At 41.3% G+C, this 23220-nt stretch overlaps 2 protein-coding genes across 3 annotated transcripts; one reads left to right on the top strand and one right to left on the bottom strand.

Moving 5' to 3' along the window:
- The first annotated feature begins 1990 nt into the window (after positions 1-1990).
- c14h14orf180 (chromosome 14 C14orf180 homolog) lies at positions 1991-18355 on the top strand. 2 transcript variants are annotated; one of them, XM_042501333.2, is made up of 10 exons: positions 1991-2421; positions 3134-3164; positions 7058-7144; positions 9499-9619; positions 11595-11625; positions 11737-11845; positions 15024-15187; positions 15348-15480; positions 16089-16115; positions 16540-18355. In XM_042501333.2, the coding sequence occupies exons 1-10, from the start codon at positions 2269-2271 to the stop codon at positions 16743-16745; spliced, it is 1062 nt and encodes a 353-aa protein (XP_042357267.1). In that variant the 5' UTR covers positions 1991-2268; the 3' UTR covers positions 16746-18355. The 2 variants fall into 2 exon arrangements, with proteins under 2 accessions (XP_042357267.1, XP_042357268.1); XM_042501334.2 differs by lacking the exon at positions 16089-16115 and having other exon boundaries at positions 1992-2421.
- Positions 17896-21509, bottom strand: tmem179ab (transmembrane protein 179a, genome duplicate B). The gene is made up of 4 exons (XM_042501336.2): positions 21154-21509; positions 20534-20671; positions 19574-19652; positions 17896-19492 (listed from the first exon to the last, which is right to left on the bottom strand). Exons 1-4 carry the CDS (start codon positions 21453-21455, stop codon positions 19319-19321), a joined length of 693 nt encoding a protein of 230 aa, XP_042357270.1. The 5' UTR covers positions 21456-21509; the 3' UTR covers positions 17896-19318.
- Between the last annotated feature and the right edge of the window lie 1711 nt (positions 21510-23220).

The following is a 23220-nucleotide window of genomic DNA, read 5'->3' as shown; positions in this document are numbered from 1 at the left end:
ATAAAACCTACATTGTGAGCTCTACAAGCAGAAAGCAACCACATATTAAGGGCCAGGACTCTGCTGGAGCGACTCGGGACAGTGTGGGAATGGGGCCGGAGATAAAAGCAGAATTTCCACCGGTACTTAAAAAAGTTAAAAAGGAGGTTAAAATTGTTCTTGGTTGTCTCGGACTGCTGGCGCGCGGAGTCATTAGAGCCGACATAGACAATAACTGGGTGGACCGGAGCGTCATCAGCAAGGGGCGCGTAGTAGTTTAGAGGCTCAGGTGTGCAGGGGACGCAGCCCGTCTGAGCGTCCCTTACGATCCCACAAAACTGCGTCCTGGGTTGTGGCAGCAAAGGTGGCAATCTGCTGGACTGACCGGCGGCTACCTCCATGAAGCTCGATAAGAGGGAGTCTTTCTTTAAGTTCGTCTGACAGCCGCTTTATGTCCTCTTTCAGGTCAGTGATCTTTGTATTTGCTTTATCAATCCATCAATTTATTTGTCACGTGAAATTACATAAAATATAATGTCAGTGACATGACATCCTTTCAGCTAGTACAGTTTGTTCATTTAAAAAAGACTTACAGTGAATATGAGATTGAGCAGTTAGGCCCTCCCTTTCAAAAAGGTCATTATCCAGTTGGCTGGGATCTTTAATGATTTTCCTGGCCTTATTATTACAGCGCCTCGTGCAAACATCCTTTCAGCAGGGTAGAGCAACGCCTATTGTATGATCTGCCAAACAATCAACTCTTTGTCATCAGCTCGGACATTATGCGTCATAACACAGGGTTTCCTGTTGTATGGCTTTTGTCAAATGTTGTTAACATGACGACAAGAACATCCGATGGCGCCTCCTCACAGCTGATGTCTGCTCAGCTTGAATGACCTGCAATGTTGAGAAAGAGCTCACTCTTTTTCTATTAGGACTGAACACTGAGAGTCAGCCAGTGGGCCTCCAACTCAATCACATCAGACACTTTGCTTACTTTCTCACTGCATTCAAACTTGACTCTTTTGACACCACAGTAAAGTGAGGAGAACCACCTGTCTGTTCTCCGGTTGGAGGGGGGGTGCTGGTCACAGTTCCCTGAGTCTGACCTGCCAGTGCAAGTTTAATGCTCTCTCACCCCCCCATTCACCAGCATTCACAACCATTAAAATCCCATCTTGCTTAGGTAGGTGCATCGGACACTAATGGAGACTGACTCTGCCCATTTGCTTTGTGTTCCCCCTGTTCATATCCTCCAGCTACTGCGCTTGTGTCCAAATGGAGCGAGGACGGAGAGGAGTGCTGCTGCTCTAAAAGTCGAGACCCATTCAGGATCCTCTGGATCATCCGTGGATCAAAAGCTGTGGTTGTATCTCTTCCTCGCCTCTCCCCAGGCACAGATTGGCCTTACATTAATGTTGATTAGCAGAGTGTGAAGGGAAGTGAGCACACATCCAGAAGAGGCACTCCTAGTGAATAAATATTTGTTGTCTTTGTTTGGATAGTGAGGAGTGCTTTCTGTCTCTCTCTCATACAGTGGCTTTTCCTAATGACCCTGTGTTTGCTGTCTGGTTTGCTGTAGAGAATTTGCAAAAGCTTTCTTTCTCTGAAGTAATGTGAAACGTGCTCACACAGCATTTATTCTAGTTTGCTTGTTGGTGCATAATTCTTAAGCACTTCTCATTTATAAATCATAAGTGGGGCAGTGAGACTTAAAGTGAGTCTCTTGCACACTGTGGATATACATAATGCACTGCTCTGTTCATGCACAAAATACAGGATGGATTTAAGTGTCATTATATAGATATTGGAGTACACACATTTGGTTTTCATCATCAACACCAATGCAATTTTAAAAGATTTAAAAGAGACCCAATGTGCAAGACACACGCTGGCAGAGCTTCTGTGCATGAGCAGAGAAGGGATTGGTCGATTCCTCTGCCACTCAAACTGCAAATACTCCCCGACTTCCTCTGTCCTCCTTTCCTGGTGCAGCCTGGGAGGAGGGAGGGGAATGGATCTCTTATGTGTGAGTCGCCGGAGCTCCCTCAGCCTGCTCCTTACCACCTGTCCTTGACTTAGACGAGGCTGAGAGGAAGCCGTGCTGCTCGCTCCTCCCTCTGGCTCCTCTCTGTCTGTCTTCATGTGAGCAGCTGCATTTTTTTTCTTCTTCTCCTGGCTGTTTCTTTCTACCTGTGGTGCTTCAGTGGAGAGACGAAGAGAGGAGCGTTTGTCCTCGGCCGGTGGAGCTCTGATGGGAGGCAGTGCTGGCTCTGGCTGGGACTGGGGATGCTGAACAGAGGGAGGGAGGGCCTGTTTGAGCTGGGACAGCAGCTCCAGCAGCAGGGGGAGTATCAGGCCGCCCTCCACTGCTTCCTCAGCTGCCTGTTGGGACTGACCCATGTGCAGAGCTTCACCTCTCTTCCCAACTGTCTACACCAGGTGAGCCAGAAGACAGGACACATAGACACTCATCACATTTGTTACTCTTATTTCTCTTGCACACACTCCTACCAGGATGCATGTACACATTTTTTTAACATGCATGCACAAAATCTGCTGTATCATGTTTTTGCACATCTGTATAGACTCCTTAGCATCACCTCTCCTCATAAATGATCACACAGGACGCATTCAACCTTGATATGACTAACATCAATGTCAAATCTAACAGCACAGTCTATCATCTGCACCTGTGTTGACACTGTAAGATCATAGTAGGACTGATAGCGTGCATGCTGCTAAATGAGGCATCCCACGCAACATACAGTAACAGTGTTAACAGCTCACGTTGTTAAAAATACTATAGTATCTAGTTAATGTCTGTCCTATGTGTGAGGGCTCTGTTTTGCTATTCTGTGTAGCCCAGCCAAAGTCTTGCCTGATGACATACTTGGGTCCTTTGCAAGTCTCTCCTACAAAGGGAAGGCTACAGTTTTAACTCTGTTTGCCTAAAGGAATGTCCCTGATGTCAAAACAAAGCCTCAGAAGTTTGGAATGTGCGGTATGATGTTGACCAGATCAACGGTGCTGCGAGGAGAGCAGAGTTATTTGTTATGACGGCACATGACATCATGCAAGCACAAGCAGGACTGATGTTGTAAATGAATTATTTAATGATTATTAACCTTGTATCTTATCTGTGCCTTTACAGATCGCAGAACTCTTCATCACTGAAAAGAACTGTATCCTTTACTAACTCAGGGAAATCTGACACTTATACTTTCACCATCCCTGCAAGAAGTGCTAGCAAGCAGGCTAACTGTGAAACTAGCTTTCTGTGAGGTTAGCGTGGAAAGAATTGTCGGCGGTGAGAGGCGTGGCAAATTCCAGCACAATGGGGGATGTAAGGCTTTTATAGAATGTGGTGTAAACTGAGGGGGATGAGTGGATGTCTGTGGGCGATTTCATAATAACACATTTGTCCCAGAATGCCATACGTCTTGTGTGCCGCCCGGGCTGTGTGTCTGTCTCTTAAGAGGATTTGTAGGCTCTTATCTCTGCACAACAGAGTGGAAGAGCTCTAATTAACCTGCATCTGCACCGACTAGCCTGTTCATCGCCACTTCACTGCTTCTATAAACTATAGTGGTATAGGACATAGAGATAATGGAGAGGTGTTACGTTTCAGGATATATTACCTCTGTGGCTCTTCTCCCTGTCACTGAGACACTCCAACACTTAACTTGCCAGCTCAGGTTATCTACCTCAGCAAAGCTCTACCCCTTACTGTCCATTTTCCAAAATAGGTCGATTTGCTGAGCTTCGCTTCGTCAATAGCCCATCAGTAGGTGGGCCCCTTCTCAGTATGAAACGGTATCCGCTCACAGTAAGAGGGTCATCTTGCATGACGGGGTTAAATCTTTTGAAATCTTTTCATCAATAGTAATGACGGCACGTCATGTCAAACTGTGGCTTTTTATGTCTGGTAGAGTTACCATGTTGCATTGTTGTACTTTAGGTGTGAGATTGCAGCCATGGAAATGTAATTACATCTTGTTAAGTAGGTCAGCGGAAGAGAGGGCAACTCCGAATCACAAACACTGGTTATTCACAGTAAGATAACAGAGTAAGAATGGCATCTGGTGGCCTTATTAATAACATCTTTGTGTGCAGAAATTGAAAGTGTGTGGTCATTTTTAAGAGACGCTTCTTTTTTAGTAGTTCTCATCTGAGCTAAAGCAGTGATGTTGTGGTCTTGGCAGTCGTCCTCTAGGGAGGGAGGTGAAGGGTCAGTGTGCTCAAACTGGGAGAGGATATGGGAACCTTGGAGTTTCACACAAATGTTTGCAACAACTGATTTTGTGGTGGCTCCTCCTGTTTTGTTTGTGGGTCTAAACAAAATTCATAATCAGGAAGCAAAGCTGACTTTACATAGTAGAGGCTTGACATATTGTTATCAGAGCTGGCAGTATCTACAAGTGACCTTTGTCCAGAGCCAAAAGCTCTTTTGGCTGCTGAGTGTTTACTGATACATGTTTCTTGGAAAGCATACCACCCCAGGCGATTTGACTCTTAAGGGACAGTTCGCCCCAAAATCAAAACTCCATATTGTTCCTCTTACTTGTATCTCTACTTATCCATCTAGATTGTTTTGGTGTGAGTTGCAGTGTTTGAGATAACAGCTGTAGAGATGTCTGCCTTCTCTTCAATATAATGGAACTAGATGACATTCATCAAAGCACAGAAAAAACTATCTGTATTTGAAAAACTGAAAAGCAATGTCTCTTCCAAAAGTCATGACCAGGTTACTCAAGATAATCAACAGACCTTGTTTTGAGCACTTTCATATAGGAATTATTTTCTTTCTACCAGACTACACCCACCAACTGTATCAGCATGAGGAAGGATACGTGCAACTACTGCTAGTAGACTGAGCAGCGCTGAGCTAACTAATGTTTCAGCTAAGCCACGGAGGATGCAACTGATGTTTACGTCTTGTGCTGTCATGAGCATGAGCCTCTTATCCATGAGTAGATGCATGCTTCCTTATGCACAGTGATACACTTGGTGGGTGTATTGCTATGGAAAGAAAATAGTTCCTACATGAAACTGCTCACAACGTCTGCGGATTATCTTGAGTAACCGGTTCATGAATTCTGGAAAGAGATACTGCTCTTAAGTTTTTTCAAATTTTCAAGAATTTTTTTTTTTTTTTGCACTTTGAGCACCATAAGCCAAGTGTCATCTAGTTCCATTATATTGGAGAGAAGGAATACATCTCTATGGCCGATATGTCCAACAAATGGTAAGTCACACCAAACAATCTAGATGGATAAGTAGCACCACAGGGAAGAGGAAAAATATGGAGTGTTGATGTTTGGTTTGAACTGTCCCTATAATGTCACATAACAGGGGCATATATTTACACTTTTAAAGTGGACATACAGCACAGAAAGAGTAGATAGAGAGTCACAGGAACCTTAAGAACACAAGTTAATCAATATAGAAGCATGAAAATACATTCATATTTGATCCCATGATCTAGAACTCCACCGGCTAGATAGCATGCTTCATGTCAGTGCAGCATCAGCAGAGTAATGCACATGTGATGTGATGTGCCTTTGAAGGTGCTAGTGTTAATGCAAGTTCCTGTCGAGTTTGGAGTGCAGTCCAATTACCAGCTCAGGGGAGAATGTGTGTGTGGAGGTGGAGGTAGAGTGGAGCCCACATTCCCCACAGGGTATTGTGTGAGGTTCCTGTTGTGGCGTTGTTGTGGTCCAGCCAGGCTAAAAATAGCAGGCAAAAGTAGTAGTCTGACCTTTGATGATGGCTGTTCCTCTAATCCTCCCTCCCAGATGGTCCACCTCACACTCAATTTATTCCCTGCTGCCAGGTGACTCCCAGGAACCGAGCAGGTATAATGCATTACCAATCATCCTCAAGATTTGTTCGAAAGATTCAAACAAAGGTGTGGCACTGTATGCAATGATAATATGATCCCAGGGAGTTTCATGACAGGCTGCTATGTACTCTTTCACTGTACTGTACAGTAAATTATTTAGATGTTCATCCCCTAATAGCTTTTAACATCTACCCCTCACCATCCATCCTTTTTTCTTGTATCTTGCGGAGCTCATCGGAATAACACATTTTTAAATTTTTAATCCTTTAGTTTTCTGTTTGATGACTTGCCTCCCTTTTGTTAAGGACCTAAAGTAAAATAGGATTTTAACTGCACTGTGTCTTGGTTTTCCTGGTGGATGTGTGGCTCGCCTGTTCTGCAGTACCAGCATTATTCTCCTGGTGACAAAATGAAGGAAACCAGCTGTTGTGGTTTTCAGTTTTAAGCTTTACTCTTCTTCAAAGGTGGGAATCTATTGTGCATCTTTCAAACCCCCTGTATAAAAGCTACAGATATTTAGATTTTTGTGAGATATTTTAGAGTGTAATTGGAAAATAAAGTGAAATACCAAGAATGTAATTTATAGTGTTATACACATGGGATATGTGGTGGTAAGTAGGACATTTAGACAGGCAGGACCGTGTTTATTTTAAGCATTCTCTTTCCCATTGGTCTTTAAATTCACCTGACAAGCATCAGTGGTGTCATTTTACAGTGGGACGGACTCTAAGTCGCAGAATGCTTTGAGAAGTGAAGTGGCTCTATTTTTAGGATGCTTTTTATAGAGAGCCTTTTCATGGAAACAAAAGAGTGAGATCAATCAAAAGGATTCTGTTCAAAACACAAAAGCAAACAACACTAAAATAAGAATATAATATGCTATGATACAATGGGGTGTAATCAGAGACAACTCCACTGTGAGATGCAGCATTTTTAAACTTCTTTTGTATCACAGTCACTCTGTTTGAAATGGTGTACCAAAACCACAAACAGTAGATAACATCACAAAAGCTAGAAAAACAGACACCACCACAAATCTGTATTGCCAAATCAAGACCACAAGATCAACAATCTGCTTCAGGTTACTCCACATTCTGTTTGCCTGGAGGGGTCATTCACGTGAGGCATAAGGGGAAAAAAACAGCATTGAGCTGGGAGAGGAAGCTGTTTTTAACTTCAACAACTGACTAATCCTGTTGACAACTGAGACTAATCCTTCACCCATATAAACAGATGGGAAGGCCCTCCAGTTCATCCAGGCTGAGAAAATGTTCTATGAGGTGGCATTGATCGAGCTCACGGCGCTTCAGGGGAGCACAGGCAAGTAATTTTTACATGAATCTGTCGATGAATACTTCTGGGAATATACTGTAAGTGCATATACTGTATTGGATGTTGCCCTCGTCAGTTAAACTTTTCATTAAAATTATTACAATACTGTGTGATTGTGTTCACCCGTCTGTGGCTCAAGAGGTAGAGCGGGTCGTCCACTAATCAAAATTAGCATGTCGATCTCAGACTCCTCCAGTCTGCATGTCAAAGTGCTCTTGGGCAAGATACTGAACCCCAAATTGCTCACAATGGCTGTGCTATTCACATCAATGTGTGAACGTGTATGAAAGTTAAACTTAGTAGCAGGTTGTACCTTGTATGGTAGAGACTAGAAGGGAGCCGTACAAGTGCAGTCCATTTACTGTTTACCAATGAAAGTGCAGGCATGTTTTCTGAAGAATAGTGTTTAAAATAACTGTTATTTGTTAACTTTTATTTAGCGAGTTTCTCATGTTTTTATGTGATGATCTGCAATGTTCATAATGCATAATTCATAATGCCACAAATTTCAGTGATTAAATTGTTGAAAATCTCATTTACAATTTTAAATGGCTCCCATGGCTGTCAAACAATGTTTAACTTTATAAATGAAATTGTGCTCACTTTTGATTGCTTGCTTTCAGACCAGACTTTAAATGTCTTTGGTCATCCTTAATATTCCTAATGTTTTCCAACAAGTCTCCTGGAAAAATTAAAAAAAATCTATTTGTCTGTAATAGGTAAAAAAGAGATCATTTTAATTTTGTTTCAGTTATTTGATTCAGAGTGATTGCTAAGCTACAGTTTAACAGAGTGTTAGAGTCAGTGCACATCAGATTAACTGAGTGTGTCCAAAACAGATGCAGGAGAGTCATCTGCCTAACACATCATATTTTGACATTTAGGTCCACTGACAAAGTGGTAGTATCAGTGAGTCAGGATCAGAGCAGGTTGTTCATCCCACACTCACTGGCACCCAGGGGAGAGGCACAGCTGTGCACAGGGTTATCTTCAGTTCTTTTAACTGAATTGCCAGTTTCAAAACTTTATTTTCCCTATAAAACATACTAAATTATATAGTTCTTTCTATGAAAACTCACAAAACTATAATAAAATCCGTAGACTGTAAAGGACCCATTAAATAAAGATCAACTGTTTTTTTCTTGACATGCATTACTAGGAGGGGGCGATGCCAAATAGTGTGGAATCTCATTTTATATTTGTATTTAATTTGAGGCTGTTAGTAAAACACCAGATGCACTGACGTTGTTCAGTGGCTGACAGACTGTGTTTGTAGTGGGCAGCTCTCCAAAGTGACTTATGTGTAACCGGCATCTACAAGCTAACCTGCAAATAATATATATGCTAAACACAATGTGTTTCTGCACCCAAGACATCTATTCTCTTAACTGCATTAAGCCAATATGAAATGATGTCACATTTCTACCCAAGTCCATCTTTGTTTACAATGTACCTGGTGGAGCTTTAAGCGAGCGTTCACAGCGAGGCCGCTCATTCATCACCTGCTGCCGCTCCAGACGTCTGCCTCTTCCTCTGTGTCTGCTGCTGAGGCAGCAGCGCAGTGTAGCGTGGGCACAGTGGAGGAGAACGGGGACAGGCGTAGTAGAAGACAAATGGCCACACTTTGCACTATCTCATTAGAAGCTGTGTGTCGCTATAGAATACTGAAGCCCCTGATTCAGCACTCACATGGATTGAATGCTGGACTTCTCCAGAGGCAGAGCTGGCACTATAGCTGCAGCTTGCAAGCTTTGTCTGTCTCCCTGGTGTCTTTCTCACATTTTCCCTTCTCAGTTTCCCCTCTGACAGCTCAAATAATTGTCATTTTGTGGTTTTTGTTATGCAAACAGAAGCCTGTACCTGTTACAATGATTAGTTTGCACTTGCTTGTGGCATGGATTACAAGCCAAACTCATTTCCACCTGAGCTATTACATGTGCGTGGTTTGTGTGCTTGGTGAGTAAAGTACGTACTATATGTTTGTGGTGTGTCACTGTGTGCGTGCATGTGTCTTAGTGTTCCAGTGGGCGTGGTGAGTGTGCTGTTTGACTCCCTTATCCGCTCTCTCCTGCCCTTATCTCTGCTCTCTTGTCTCCAGTCCTCAGTTGGCTCCACTCTGCTGTTCAGGCTTAAAGTCCGCAGCAGTGCCAGATAGGCTGATAGCCAGAAAGCCAGGCTTTTTGGGCTTTATTTTTCAAACTCTTGCACAGTGGTAGAGAGGTACAGAGATCATAGGACGCTAAGGAGAGAGGGATTGATAGATAGTTAGAGGAGCAGAGGGAGAGACTGAGTGGTTTGTTGGTGGGCTGACTGTGATTCCATGCCCTGTGTTTGTGTAACAGGGCCTCAGGAGGAGGCTACGCTGGGCTCTGCAGGATGGACAACCCCAGAGGAGCTTTCGGAGCAGGCCTCCCAGGCACAGCACCTCGAACGGCTGGCCCAGCTCTGCATCATGAGCAAACAGTAGGTAAAACTGCTGAAACTTCTGTTGTGGTGGAGTTAATGAGGCGTTACATGTTCTGTGAGTTTAACGGCTCAGTGGGCTCATTGGGAGTGAATTTATAGTTAAGTAAATTTACTTTTATGACTGTTTTATCACCAACTTTGTATAGAGTTGAAATACTTTACACTATATTCTAATGCTACTATTACGTATTCTGTGTGTGTTGTATTTGGGCCTTTATGCACACAGCTGAGGTGAAAGTGCTGCTGATTCAGTTGTACAAAGCAAACTATATATTTGCATTTGTTTCTGTTATCAGTTTTATGATGAAAGCAGCAGTCTGGAGCAATAAAAAGCTCATTTGTTTACAGAGTCAAACCCTGAGTTTAGCTTCAGCTCAAACTGAAATAATCTTGAGGTAAATTATTTACTGCAAGACCACTGAAATGGATATTTGTCTTGCTTTGTGTGACAGTTTGGAAAACCCACTTTCAGGAATTAATCACTTTTATCTTTGCTTTTATTAACAGTTTATAGTTAAATATCTTGTTTTACATGTTTTGTCATGGAAAAAATGAGAAGTATATGACAATTACAGGCAGAACAAAATGTATGCATATCCAACTTGCACATACACACTTTCTGGAATGGAAATTTTTTGAACTAGATAAACTCCAGCTCCAAGTCTTTTTTAGCTAGAGTTTCCCTGTAGATGTGGAGGAAAGAGACACCACACTCTTTGCGAATGTTACAGAAGGAACACCTTAACTGGATCCGGTGTCTCCTGTTGCAGCGATACTTTGTTAGGCCGTAGCATGCACCTATTTTCTGTGCCTCTGTTGTCATTGTTGGGATTAGGCCATTTAACCTGATTGCCAGAGAGGGTGACAGAGGGTGGAAGGTCTGCTCGACAGAGGTCTGGTCACGGTGCTTGAGTAATGTAAGGAACGTACAGTAGTTAAACTTAAATGAGATGGTACTGATTGTGCATGACTGCGCCCACGGGCTTTGGTTTCTGGCTAAATAAGAACAAGTGGGGAATTTGAGTCTGCTCTTTGATCCTGTCTTGTAAATTCACCCTGTGTGGACTATTAAAGTTGTACAAAATGAGGAACATAAAAAACACAAACTAGCTTTGCTTTCTTTAAGCGGTGAAATTGTCTTAATGCCCCAAAGCTCTTATTACTTCTCCAGTAAGCCTCAGTTCCAGTCTCTCTGTCTTGTAGACAAGAAGTTGTAATACTCCCTGAATCTTTCAGCAATGTCGTAGGAAGTCCTTTGGGTCGGCGAAGGGCTTTTCTGTCTTTGCCGATCAGATGTCCCCTGAAAAGGACAATCTAAAGTAGTGCAAACTGACACCTGGCCATTACTAATTGAAGGGAAGTGTGGGTTTGGAACAGCGAAGCTGACATCTGTCACACTAAACAGAGCTTGCTCTACATCCATAGGCACACGTGAGGGCGTGAGGGTGATGAATGTCCTTGGCTGACTTTCCATGGCCGATATGAGCGGAACAGCTGGCAGATTCTCAATGTACCACATCATGTTCATCAAGCTTAGCACTAAGCAGAAGAGTAGTGGAAGGGCACAAGTCAGTAAACCAAGCTGAAAGCGCCATGCCTTCTGTAATTCACCCTGGATAATAGAAAGAGGCAGTGAGTGCTGGCAGAAATAGAAGGTTTCCACTTCCTCCATAAGGTGCCTGAGCACCTGCAGCCCTGCTCTCTGTGTCTAATCACAGCATCCGCATGTTTAGATTTCTCATGCTGCTGAAAACTGATACGCGCAACTGACAGCACAGCACAGGCCACTACATTTGATTAAGGTCAGGCGTTGTTGTTGTCTTTGAAAATATTTGTGCTTAAATGGTAGAAGAATGTGCAGAGGTAGATTTAATCTGAAAATTCAGTGCTCTCTATTTAACTGCAGTGCCACAGAAAAATGTAGAAGTTGTGTATTTTTGTAACAGTGCCATTTTTTTCCTTTTTCTTTCAGACCTCATCTTGCTCTAGAATACAGCGGTAAGGTATGTACATCATTCTCTTTGCTTCCTCCCTGGATTTTTGAACAGATAAAATATTTTATGGCACTTAAGTGTCAACTTAAAATCCCTACTGCCTGTTAATTAATCTTTCAGGCTGCAAAGATCCACCAGAGGGCCTTTGGTAATGACCACCCAATTACAGCCAGAAGCCTGGAGCTTATGGCCACCGTCTATGCTGAGATCGGCAAGACTGAATATTCAGGTAAACACTCCCAGGGGTTAATGACACAGAGAGGCAAAGTAAATACTGTTGTCCTGACACAGTGTTATCACATAAGGTAGTTACTGTGCGGAGATTAAAAGACAGTCAACAACAAACATGGTTGCACGATTTCTGAGAACAACTGCAGACAACGCCTCTCTCCACATTATATAATCTGAAACATGAGGGTGCAGACCTCGCTGTCTCATGACAAAACCAGAACAGTGATAATAATCTCAAGAACAAGTTATCTCCTACCTCAGAGAGCAAACTGCAAAGTGAGGATAAAGCAGTTCAGTTAGCCTTTAAACCACGCCAACCCATAAAAATGTTAGATTAACAAACACTTGCAGTCGTGTCCTTACTTAAGTTCTTTTATGCAGAGCAAAAAGGGAAAAAGTACCTTTGTGACAGTTTGAGGGCACAGATTTGTTGTACAGTATGTATGCTTGGCTTGCATTAAGAGGGCGCAACACTCTCTAAACTCTGCATTTTTTTGTGAAGAATGCTGTGGTGTAAAAAGCAATATGCACAAACCCTCCTTGTTTGTCGAGTCAGCTTTCAGAGGCAGTGGTGCTGAACAGGGCCGGCTACATAAAGACAGGAGAGTACAGCATATAAAGACAGATTTACAACACTGCTTGTTGTTCACCTTAGATGGTCTTAAATGTGTTTGGTGAAATTGTGAAAGAGTGCAGGTTCAGAGAAGCGGTTGTTGCTGTTGCTGCAGATCAGAACACACAGAAGTCTCTGTGCACTTTTTTTCAACCTTTTTTTTTGTATTGTACACAGAGAAATCTTCTCTGACCCGTGGCAAGACGCTCCGACAGAGGCAGGTTTAAGTGGATACAGCTCTTGTCCCCCTAGACACCGTTCACTGTAAACTGGGTCACTCACCCTCCCTCAGCTAACAAACTATTTATGTGCATTTGCAAGTTGAACTGGTATGTCGACTGTTTTGTGTTGTGTAGCACTGCGTGGTGACATTTTAGAACTAAAATTAGCCAAACTTCTAACAACACAGTGAATACATGAAAATGATTGGATGGGAAATGCTACTTGTTGTTCCTTTTGAAAAACAAGACACACAAACACACACACACACACACACACACACACACACACACACACACGTATATACTATATGAGCAATATCTCAACATATATATCGGAGTGCCACAGGTACAACTTGTTTAATAAGATAACCTTAAAGTGTGAAAAAAATTGAATTGTTGTACTTTTTCAAACATAATATTTAATGCAACATAATTTTCACAATATCTACCAAATACCATTTAAATTTTAAATTATGGCAATAAATGAGCTGACATGGATAAAATAAAAAAAGATATGAAAATAAAATGTAAATGTGGGGTGAGACATTTTTTCTAAATGGCCTCTCTTGCTCAGACTTCTCTCCTTTTAACAAAAAGATAAAAATTACATAGCCATCTCCCTTTATTCACCCCATTGTTCCTCCTGGTTATGAACTTACATTCTCTCATGAAAGAGACTATAAAACTGTAGAAACAGTCCCTAAATATGTGACCCATTTGTACTAAACTTCAAAAACAAAACGACAAGCTGGTGTTATAGAAACTGAGGAATGTTTGATCCTTCAAATTTTGGAAATCTCAGTTTTTTAAATTCATTTTTAGTAAGATGGTATTCACTTGTGTATTTTATATTTGTAATATTATTTGGTGAATTTATTTCTTAATTATCTATAGAGTATGTACTCCAAAGGATTTTGTTGACATTAGCCAGAACAGCATCTTTGTGTCTATAAAAACTCTAATTTTCTGTACAGGACATATTTATCTGTGTAATCATATGTATTAAAGAAAGTCGGTTAAAATAGTGGCTAACCAATTTTCACATCGGCCCTTTTTTTTTGAAAAATCACGTCATTTCTTTTTTTGCAAATCAGAAACTTTTGTGTGGTTTAGTATAAACAGAGAAAGCATAGATTAGAGTAGTAAGTATAGATATGAGAAAACTTTCAGACACCACAATTAATGGAGAAACTAGACTGAGGCTTATTTTTTTACCTTCCATCTGTGGTGTAATCACAAGTCCCCCCAGTATTCAGAAAGTTTTTCTCCCCCCAAAATATGTATTAATTCCAGCTATTTAAATGCTGTTAAAATGCACAGAAAATTTGGCACAAATCAATGTTAGTTTCCAGCACAACGGTGAACCAAGGACACATTTATTGAGAATGCACTGATGTTTGCAATCTGGGTTCAAAGGAAAGAGAAAGGCCACTTGTTCGGGAAGGTGACTAGACCGGATACTTGTCCTGTTAAGACTGCAAACGAAAAGCTACTGTAGGTGAAACAAGGTATACACTCTATCAGTAGAAAGACACAGCTGATGCAATTCTCCAGCTGTGTCTCGAACTCTCCATCCGGTCAAGCAACAACATAGTATGTCACAAAAAAAGTCATGAATAATGTCATAGTATGAAGTGTATGTCATATAAAAGCCATAGTATAGTACGTCAATCAATCAATACCGTGTAATTTTAAAAAAGTAGTACAATAGTATATAATATGCTAATATATACTATATATAAAATATAGTAGTATAATAAATCATGAAAAAGTCATTAAAAGTCATAATACAGCATGTCCTAAAAAAATCGGAATATGTCATTAAAAAAAATAGTGTGTGCACTTTTCCTTTACCATGTGCTAGCTCTGTAAAATGGCACTTAGTCATCAAAACTTTTTTATTTATTTATTTTAATGCCGATTGTAATGCTTGAAAAAGCCCCCACCCTGAAAAATAAATGATGAATGATGATGATTACAGTCCTGCCTCCTTTTTACCTTTTAGAGAAGTCGGTCTTTTTTAGAAACTGATGAGATCGAGGAAATTTTAATTTGGTGAGTCTGACCAGAATTTTTTTCCCCAGAGGTCCTAGAATAATAGATATTAAAGCTTTCAGTACAAACATAACAAGTGAACTGTATGTTTTTTTTACCATCTTTGCATCAGTGTTTGAAACTTGAACCTCCTCAGCAGTAGTCTACCCGGCGCTGACAGAGTTAACGCTGGCGTCGTCTCGAAGACATATTTGCATGTTTAACTTTGTATGTTTAACTTGGCCTCTTCTTCAGATCAGGCTGCAGCCTCGGTAACTACTCATGTCTGGTCATGGTTCTCTCACTAGACTCCCTGGGTCAGTGTGTGTCTGCGCTGTCCAAACGCTTCGCTGCTGCAGAGTCCATCAAAGACACCGTCAACTGTCTTCCTCATTCCCACCGGGAGAAACACTCAGAGGTCCGCCACAGAAAGGACACCCACCACCAACAGGAGGACGCACCGAAACCTAAGGTAGTGTTCAATACACCTGCAGGCATCCTCAGCTGTGTTGCTCTGGATGTGAGAGGTTTGTTTGCATGAGATCTGTGCCTTCCAGCTGTTTGTCGTCAGTCTGTAAAATGTATCAGTCGCTTGTTATAGTTGTACTCATCCTGAGCTGTATCTGCTGCAGGTTACCAATGGCAAAGTCCCCCCCTCCATCCTTAAGAGGCCAAGTCCCAACTACGGGTCAGACACAGAACCCAACCACAGACGAAAAGGCGAACGCAGGGTTCGATTCAGGGAGCCAGAGACCACAGTACATGGTGAGAAAACAGTTTGACGCATCCTTCCTGCTCAGACACAGATGTCCTGGTGCAACCCTACTGAACGTGCTGCCGTCTGGTGCTTTCACACCTCGACCAGACTAGTGCAGTGACTTCATGCCACCCATATTTTCAGCCGTCAGCCGAACACTTATAGACGCGTGAACTAGGGAAAGCGTTCATTCAGTATCAATATGAATGTTATTATGACTTGACATATAAAAAAAAAAAAATCCTCAATATATGAGCAATCCCAGCTTGCAGAGGAGCTTTCAACCCATACATGACAGCAGTGTATGCCCTGCTCTGCACTCAGCAGGAAAGAGAAAGGACAAAATGCATTACAACATCCTGAGATTGCATCGTATACTATTGTCCTTCGGGCATTCAGTACTATTTAAAAATAAGGTAATGCTGTGAGACTCCCAATACATGAGCTAGTGATTTACTCTTTCTAATTAATTATGCATGCAAATGAGGCACCACTGAGTCTGTTCCAGAGAGATAGTGAGTCTGTGAGGGCACAGCAGCTGGTTGGGAGCTGCTGTACATCACAGAGGTTGGCTCTCCTTGACTGACTGGCCTCTTTTTTTTTGTCTGCTTCACAGACATTCCTTACTGTGACTGTTTAGGTGGTAAGTCTGTCTGAAAGTGCTCAGAATCACTATGTGCATGAGAAAATGGCACCAAAACACTTCTTTACCGTCCACTGGATGTAAATATGTGTGGGGAAAGCATCAAGTAAAAGGATTTAGGTTCATTTTCTTGGTGGTGTAAATTAAAGGTCACTTTTGTTTAACTTTGTCGCCTGCCATGCAAAACCGAGTCAAGCCTTTAACTGTCACTCCTTCTCAACAAACACAGAGCACAGTGTGTGTTTACAAGATCTTCGCTGCACTTTCTACACTGTATGCAATCACATTAAATCCTAAAATCTTCCTCCTGAGGTTTTGACTTCCTTACTTAAGCAGGAAGAAAGGGGAGCTGTGCATGTGACAATTCAAATGCTCATTTACAAATCAAAACTGTGAAAAAGTGGTTTTGTTTTCATCCTTGCAGCCTATGAGACGACACCGTCCCGTCCCCACCTCGCCCTCTTCACATGCCTCTTCCTGCTGATGTCATTCCTGGGTGTGGCCATGTACTGCACAGACCGGCGGCGCCCACAGCGCGTGTGTGAGGAGCTGGAGGCAGCGCTGGCTGTCTACCTGCTGCATATGAAACAGCTGCTGTGGGGCTGCTGGATCTGGCTGACCATGCAGTGACTGGGACCGACCACAGGTGGAGACATAGAGCCTCCTTTATTTTTTTTTTTTTTCAGAGCCCTCTTTTTTCCTATCTCTTAGGGAGCCGGGGCCTACAAACACCTCAGCCATTCGGTAAGGCTCTTTGCACTGTCTGTGGTGTTGAACCACTCTGGCAGTGAAAAAAGGGAAAATGTGTAATCCCTGAAATATGTAGCTTCCATGTCTGTATGTACATATGTGCTAAAGTGGTTGGCACGCCACTCTTTATTTAAATTATGATTTTGCACATCTGCAATGCTCACATATAACGCTCACTTTAAACACCACACCCATTTGACCTTTCAGTTCATGTCACAGTCTGTTGTATGTGAGTGAATGTTTCCATGAAATGAAAATATTTATTTTGTTACATGATTTGTGTATATCAGATATTACACAGAACTGAATGTGTATATACGGTTCAATATACTAAGGACTATCACAATATTCAGCCTTGTAATTGCACATAAATGAATGTAGAGACGTTTGGAGACAGCTTTGATTGGCACAGCGCACATTCGAGAAGAGGAGGACGGGAAGCACAAATGTGTGAACTGTTGGATAATGATCCGTGAGAGCGAAAAAAACACAGGGCTGCATCACTTCACAGCACCAGGTTGAATGACTAACGGATGAAAAACACCTCTTTCTTTACAGACTGTCTGGTCTTCTGTACGACCGGCAGTCTTCAGCTGATTCCTAGCTCCACTGAGGAGAAAACCTGCAGCACAATGTTATGAATCCTCTCTCCTTATCTATCGTCAAAGAGAATATACTCGAAACTGAAAGAATGCTAAAGCTTTTAACAGTGTTCCTCTTTATAACCGCTTGAATCCCACAAAATATCCTCGACCCCAACTGTTATTTATTCTTCTATACTGTATATCTGCATCTACAAAAATATCCGACTTTCAATTATTTTAGATTTTTTAGCTTTTTGTTACCTGTTACATTTCTATTTAAAAAACAATAATATTCAGGTTTTAATCGTGATGTCAAATGCTCATCAAGCTTTGGACAAAGGTATGAATAGATAAATATTTGCTATACATTTAAAACTTTTTTTTATCAAGTTAATTTCTAGAAATATGAGGCCAAACACAGACATATAACAATCAGATTCTGGAGGTTATTGCAGGAGTCCTTTTATCAAATGAAATTCAAACCACACAAATGGATTATAGGAACAAAAGAGCATAGTGATGCACATCCCACAGACCTCTCATTATGAGCAATAACACACATCACATGGTTTCCAGTAAAACATTTTTCTTTGTATAACACGTTTCAGGGAACTCAGAAGGAAAGCGTTGGATTTTGGATGTTTGAATGTCAAAGCAATATAACGCTAATAACGCCCATATGGAAGAAAGAAACACTCAACTCTGTACTGTCAGACTAAATCGTCATTAGCAATAAAACAGTGAACTCATGTCCTGCATATTAACATTTAGCTTAAAAGCTGCATTTCACGGCTGTCCAAACATTTATGGTCACTTTGAAAGAAGTGCCTTTTATGGAGGGTTTTCTTAGTTCCTACCGTTTTATGATTTCAGTTCTTTTGAATAAAATTGTCATTGCCTATCAAAGTGAAGCAGATGATTTGCTTTCTTCCTGTCATTTCTAACACTGAGTGAGTGTGTGATGTGGATGTAACAGGGACAGAGATGCATGCGGGTACATTTGTGCGTCTACTCACAGTAATACAGTATATTGGTTTGTAGCCTATAAAGTGTAAAGGAGAAGCCTGAGTTACTATATGGCACAAGATAGGATTTGTATTTTATCTCACACAGATTGCTAAAAGCATTTTTAACCGGCTGCCTGTTACATTAATATTCAGAACTACAATTTGTCATTTTTATAAAACACCTTTTGTAACTGCTTATTAAAATGAGAATACACTGCAAAAGCACACATCTTTTTACTTTGCTGCAGCATGCAGAACTCCCACTTCATCTTGTGCGCGTTCTACCAGGAAAGCTCCCTCCATAGGAACACATTTATTGGTGTATAAAATGAAATAAAACATCCCTTTTACATCTAAAAACCACCACCCTATTAATTTGTCATGCATTAGGTCCATGCAGAAGTTTCACAAAGACGACATGATCCCTTGGCCAATTTGTCCCAAGCCATTAATACTGTGTTGCTATATAGAAATTCATGAATTAAGAATAACATTTCCATCAAATGATTTTAATGCTATCAGAGTGTAAGCATGGTTTTGTGTGTGTGTGTGTGTGTGTGTGTGTGTGTGTGTGTGAGTGTGAGAGTTGACGAGGAATGCACACAGTTAATAATTAAACTCAATAAAGCAGGATTCCCTAAAGGATTGACAACCATAAGGAGATTTTTTGAGGAGAAATCAATCACCTTTGGAGAACAAAGCTAAAACCTTCCGTTTGATTCAATCCGCGATCAATGGGAGCAAAAGCCAATTTGATTGTCTACAGAGGCAAATATTGGTGTTTCTCATGACAGGCGAGAGGACTGTACGTGTGAGTGTGTGTGTGTTTGGATGTCCTCTGTTTTTTTGTTTTGTTTTTTTTTTAGATCAGACCGGTCTTGAGGTCAGAGTTGCGGCGTGAGGAGCGACCAAGAAGGAGGTCCTTCTCGTGGATCAGGCTGTCCAGCAGGTCCTCTTGCCTGTAGTTGTGGTAGACCTTCAGGAAGGCCATCACTGCAATCCCAAGCCAGGTGAGCCATGCAGCCCACAGGCCAAACTGAAAGACAGAAGGAAATTAATGTTGATGTACCTGTGATTTTGTTTGTCTGTCCTGAATGATATACTCATTATGTCTTACCTGAGCTATAGCAAACTGGTCGTAGAAAGCAGAGTTGTCCAGGCCGAGTTCTAGATCAGTGTCCTGCATGTCCTCGCAGCTAAAATGTGGCAAACATAAGCTGGTGTTAAGGAGGATCACTGCTCTGTGTAATAAAATTGTCTGAAATTTTTTTTGTACTCGGGGCGGGCGGATCTGTACCAAAATATCGCCACTCTCAACACTACGTTTTCTTTGCAAATATTGACCCTACACCAATAGGATCTATACCAAAAAGTAGGTTTGTTTGTGTCGTACGTGTTAGTATTTCAACAGTAAAACTGTGCAAATGTTTCACTGTTCTGAGCACATCTAGTGTATGTGCTCTTTGCTCCTCCACTGCTTTTCTTTTGTCTTCACTCAAACAACATGCTCCAGACCCAGCAGCGTCTGACACAGACCCATAATTCTATTGTACTACTGTATACACGTCCCCAAAGACCATAGCTGTCCAAGGTTGGTGAATGCAAAAACTAATTCCAAGCCTGCATCGCCCATTCGCAAAGCACTGTGGCCTGAATCCTGACTAGTTTGATCTAAGACATAATAGCAGCGATGGTTTAATGGTTTAAAGAGGATTAAAACCATTAGAAAGAGAAAACTTCACTGTCTGTTCAGAGAGGCTTAGGTGAGGAATATCCAGATACATAGTGTTGAAATTAATATTTAGCCAAATTAGATCTTCAGTATTGGTTAATGTTACATTTTTCAAACTGCAATTGGTCATCTTTAGTTGTTACTTACGCAGATTGATTACTTTCCTCATAAATCATGACACACTGATTTCCCCTACATGGAAATGTATTCATATTTTTTTTTAATAATCATATCAAGCATCATATTGGTATTGATATCGGTGATTCTGGCCCTGAATTACTTTGTATCGTATCAAAACCAAATTTCGTGGCATCGCCCACCCCTACTGTGTTCTGCTGGTCTCACCTGCTGGGCATGGTCCCACTCTCGGTGACAGAGTCGCACCACATGTTGAAACCCACACTGACAATAGTGCTGGACAGGAAGACTGTGAACACGACTAGGGAGCTGATCAGCAGGTTGAGGAAGGCGTTGAAGATGGAGCTGCAGGCAGGTAGAACAGACATTGAGGAGGATGGAAAGTGTGAAATCTCTGCTTAATGTGTGAATACATTCCAGTTGTGTCAGACTATAAATCACACCATAATTTGAAGAGATCTGTATGTACTCCAGCCATATGAACAAAGTGGCACAGGTTAGAAACACTGTATGTGAGTGAGAGTATGATTTTGGTTCTTCAAAGGCATCGCAAGTGTAGGCTATTCCCTCCATCTTTATAATGGAGGGCGACAGTGACTAGTCGTTTTTACTGGCTCATTTCATGGCATTTGTCAGTATGATTATCTATATTACATGCAGAGCATGACTGAGCCAGAATAAAGCGCAAATGAGGGCGTGGGGCACGGACAGAAAAAAACACATTTGCATTGAGCAGTTAAGCCTGAGTGGTATAGCAGGTCCTACTGAGCTTTATAGGCTGCTGGTATTGAAATGTGTTTAACGATCACAAGTCAGCGGTCACTCACTCGTCGTGTCCTTTGCACAGAAAGAACAGCAGCCTCCATGACTGCACTGCGGACAGGATGAGGGACGCTATCCCGACAAAAGTGATGAAGCTGCAGGAGGACTCGGGTCCCCACTCCTCCACGATGAAGCGCTGCTTCGACACGGTGATGTTCTCATTTTGCCACATACCCCTCGTGAAAAGCAGACATTTCCCCCGGAAATCCTCCGTATTTTCAGACAGAGGCACCACGGCGATGAAACCGAATACGAAGGCTAAAAAATATAGGATGCACTGGGCGAAAATTAAATTATCGAGGGCCATTTTTCTATCTGCCTCTTCTGCTCTCTGCGCCCTGGAGAAACTGCGGCTGCGCGGTGGAGGCAGCGATGAGTGGAGGCGCAGCATCCGACGCTCCGCTGTAAATTAATGAACAGGCTGGGGCCCTCAAGGCTCTCCTTCTTATCTACAGCCAAGCTATGTAGATCTTCACCGGTGTTCCCATTTGCAACAGTTTAAGTGTTTAACAGTTAACACCGACATTCACCCCGCCTCCACACTTTACACCGTCGACATGAGCAGAGTTGGGGAGTATTTAAACTGCTTGCAGCCTAATTAAAACAGTGGTTTAACTACCTACATTTTGCAGTAGCTTGGTAATTTAACTACATTCATATTTGCGTTATGGTTAAAGTATTTAACTTGTTTTCTGCCATTTTTCTTTTAAATATAATTAATAAACCCACGAACAACCTCGATGGCAATGATTATGTCAGGCACAAAACTTAAAGATGTTTGGTTTCAGTTTGTAGGTTAAAGAAGAGGGGTCCCGCACACTGTCCTGTACTTACAAAAGAACAAGTTTTATTAAATACTCAGTATGGTATAGTATGTTGTGAAAAATGACTCAAAATGACCCAAAAACGTGACCAAAACATCATTTGGTACAGTATTTAGTATTTATCATTTTTAAAGACATACTATACTATGGCAGTTTTGGTGCCATTTTTGACGACATACTATACTTTGACTTTTATTTGACGTCATTTTTCACAACATACTATACCATGATGTTTTGGGGTCATTTTTGACAACATACTTTACTATGATGTGTATGCTATACTATGACTATTTTATGCAATTTTGGGTCATTTTCTTTCGACACGTTATATTTTGTATCTTTGGCAGTTTTTTCAACAATCTATTCTAGGACGTGTCTCAACATGCTATACTAGTATGGCGTTTTCTGTTGTTTTTTCGACATGCTATTTTATGATGTTTTTGGACATTTTTCGACAATCTATACTATGATGTATCTCAACATGCAATTTTGTCATTTTCAGCTGTTTTATTGAACATGTCATATTTTGACATTTTTCGACATACTATGCTATGACGTTTTTCAATAATTTTTTCCGACATTCTATACTATGACGTGTCTTGACATGCTATACTATGTGGTTTTCAGCTGTTTTTTTGACACGTCATATTTTAACATTCAACATTCTAATTCCATTCAGAGAAGCGAAAACATAAATGATGGAACAAAAGCAGCTGTCCGGTATATTTTAATGAAGTAATAAAAGAGAATAAAAAAAGAAAAGGGTTTCACGAAGTAAATCTATTTCAGCTGAAAGGACAGAACTCAGACGCCGAGAGTGTACTGAGTGAGTCTGACAAAGATCACATTCAATCACATATTTATAATCACAAACACAGTGTTAGGAAAATCAGGGAGGTTACCTCCGCTGAGATATGGTGTACTGGGACAAGGAACATTTGTCTCCTTTTCCCAGCAACAGCAAGTTTCCTCACACACAAACAAAACTTCCAAGGACTGTTGGTCAGATGATTAGCACAAGTTCATATGGGTTAACTTCAGGTCAAATCAAATCAGAAGTTAACCCAGTTAATAAGGTGATTAATGTGAATATATAGGTAAAGGACATTTTTTGTCTCTACAGTTCCACCTTTGGCCATAACTTATTTACACAACTTGCCACAGTATCAGTAAGAGCAACCATTTAAATGATTAAGCAAACACTTCATGAAATGACCACAAGAAATTAGCATTTGCTGTTTTTGTAGA

Source organism: Plectropomus leopardus, chromosome 14 (assembly GCF_026936395.1).
Source record: "Plectropomus leopardus strain MGB_pleo_1.0 chromosome 14, ASM2693639v1, whole genome shotgun sequence".
Taxonomy (NCBI): domain Eukaryota; kingdom Metazoa; phylum Chordata; class Actinopteri; order Perciformes; family Serranidae; genus Plectropomus; species Plectropomus leopardus.
The sequence above is the reverse complement of the archived record's forward strand: the minus strand, read 5'-3'. Positions and strand labels throughout refer to the sequence as shown.

Coding starts and splice junctions, on each gene's coding strand:
- c14h14orf180 (XM_042501333.2), top strand. CDS start 2,269: ATGCTGAACAGAGGGAGGGAGGGCCTGTTTGAGCTGGGACAGCAGCTC. Junction 11,626..11,736: donor CTCTAGAATACAGCGGTAAG/GTATGTACATCA, acceptor TTAATCTTTCAG/GCTGCAAAGATCCACCAGAG. Junction 16,116..16,539: donor TTACTGTGACTGTTTAGGTG/GTAAGTCTGTCT, acceptor TCATCCTTGCAG/CCTATGAGACGACACCGTCC.
- tmem179ab (XM_042501336.2), bottom strand. CDS start 21,455: ATGGCCCTCGATAATTTAATTTTCGCCCAGTGCATCCTATATTTTTTA. Junction 20,672..21,153: donor CTGTGCAAAGGACACGACGA/GTGAGTGACCGC, acceptor ACCTGCCTGCAG/CTCCATCTTCAACGCCTTCC. Junction 19,493..19,573: donor ACCAGTTTGCTATAGCTCAG/GTAAGACATAAT, acceptor TCTGTCTTTCAG/TTTGGCCTGTGGGCTGCATG.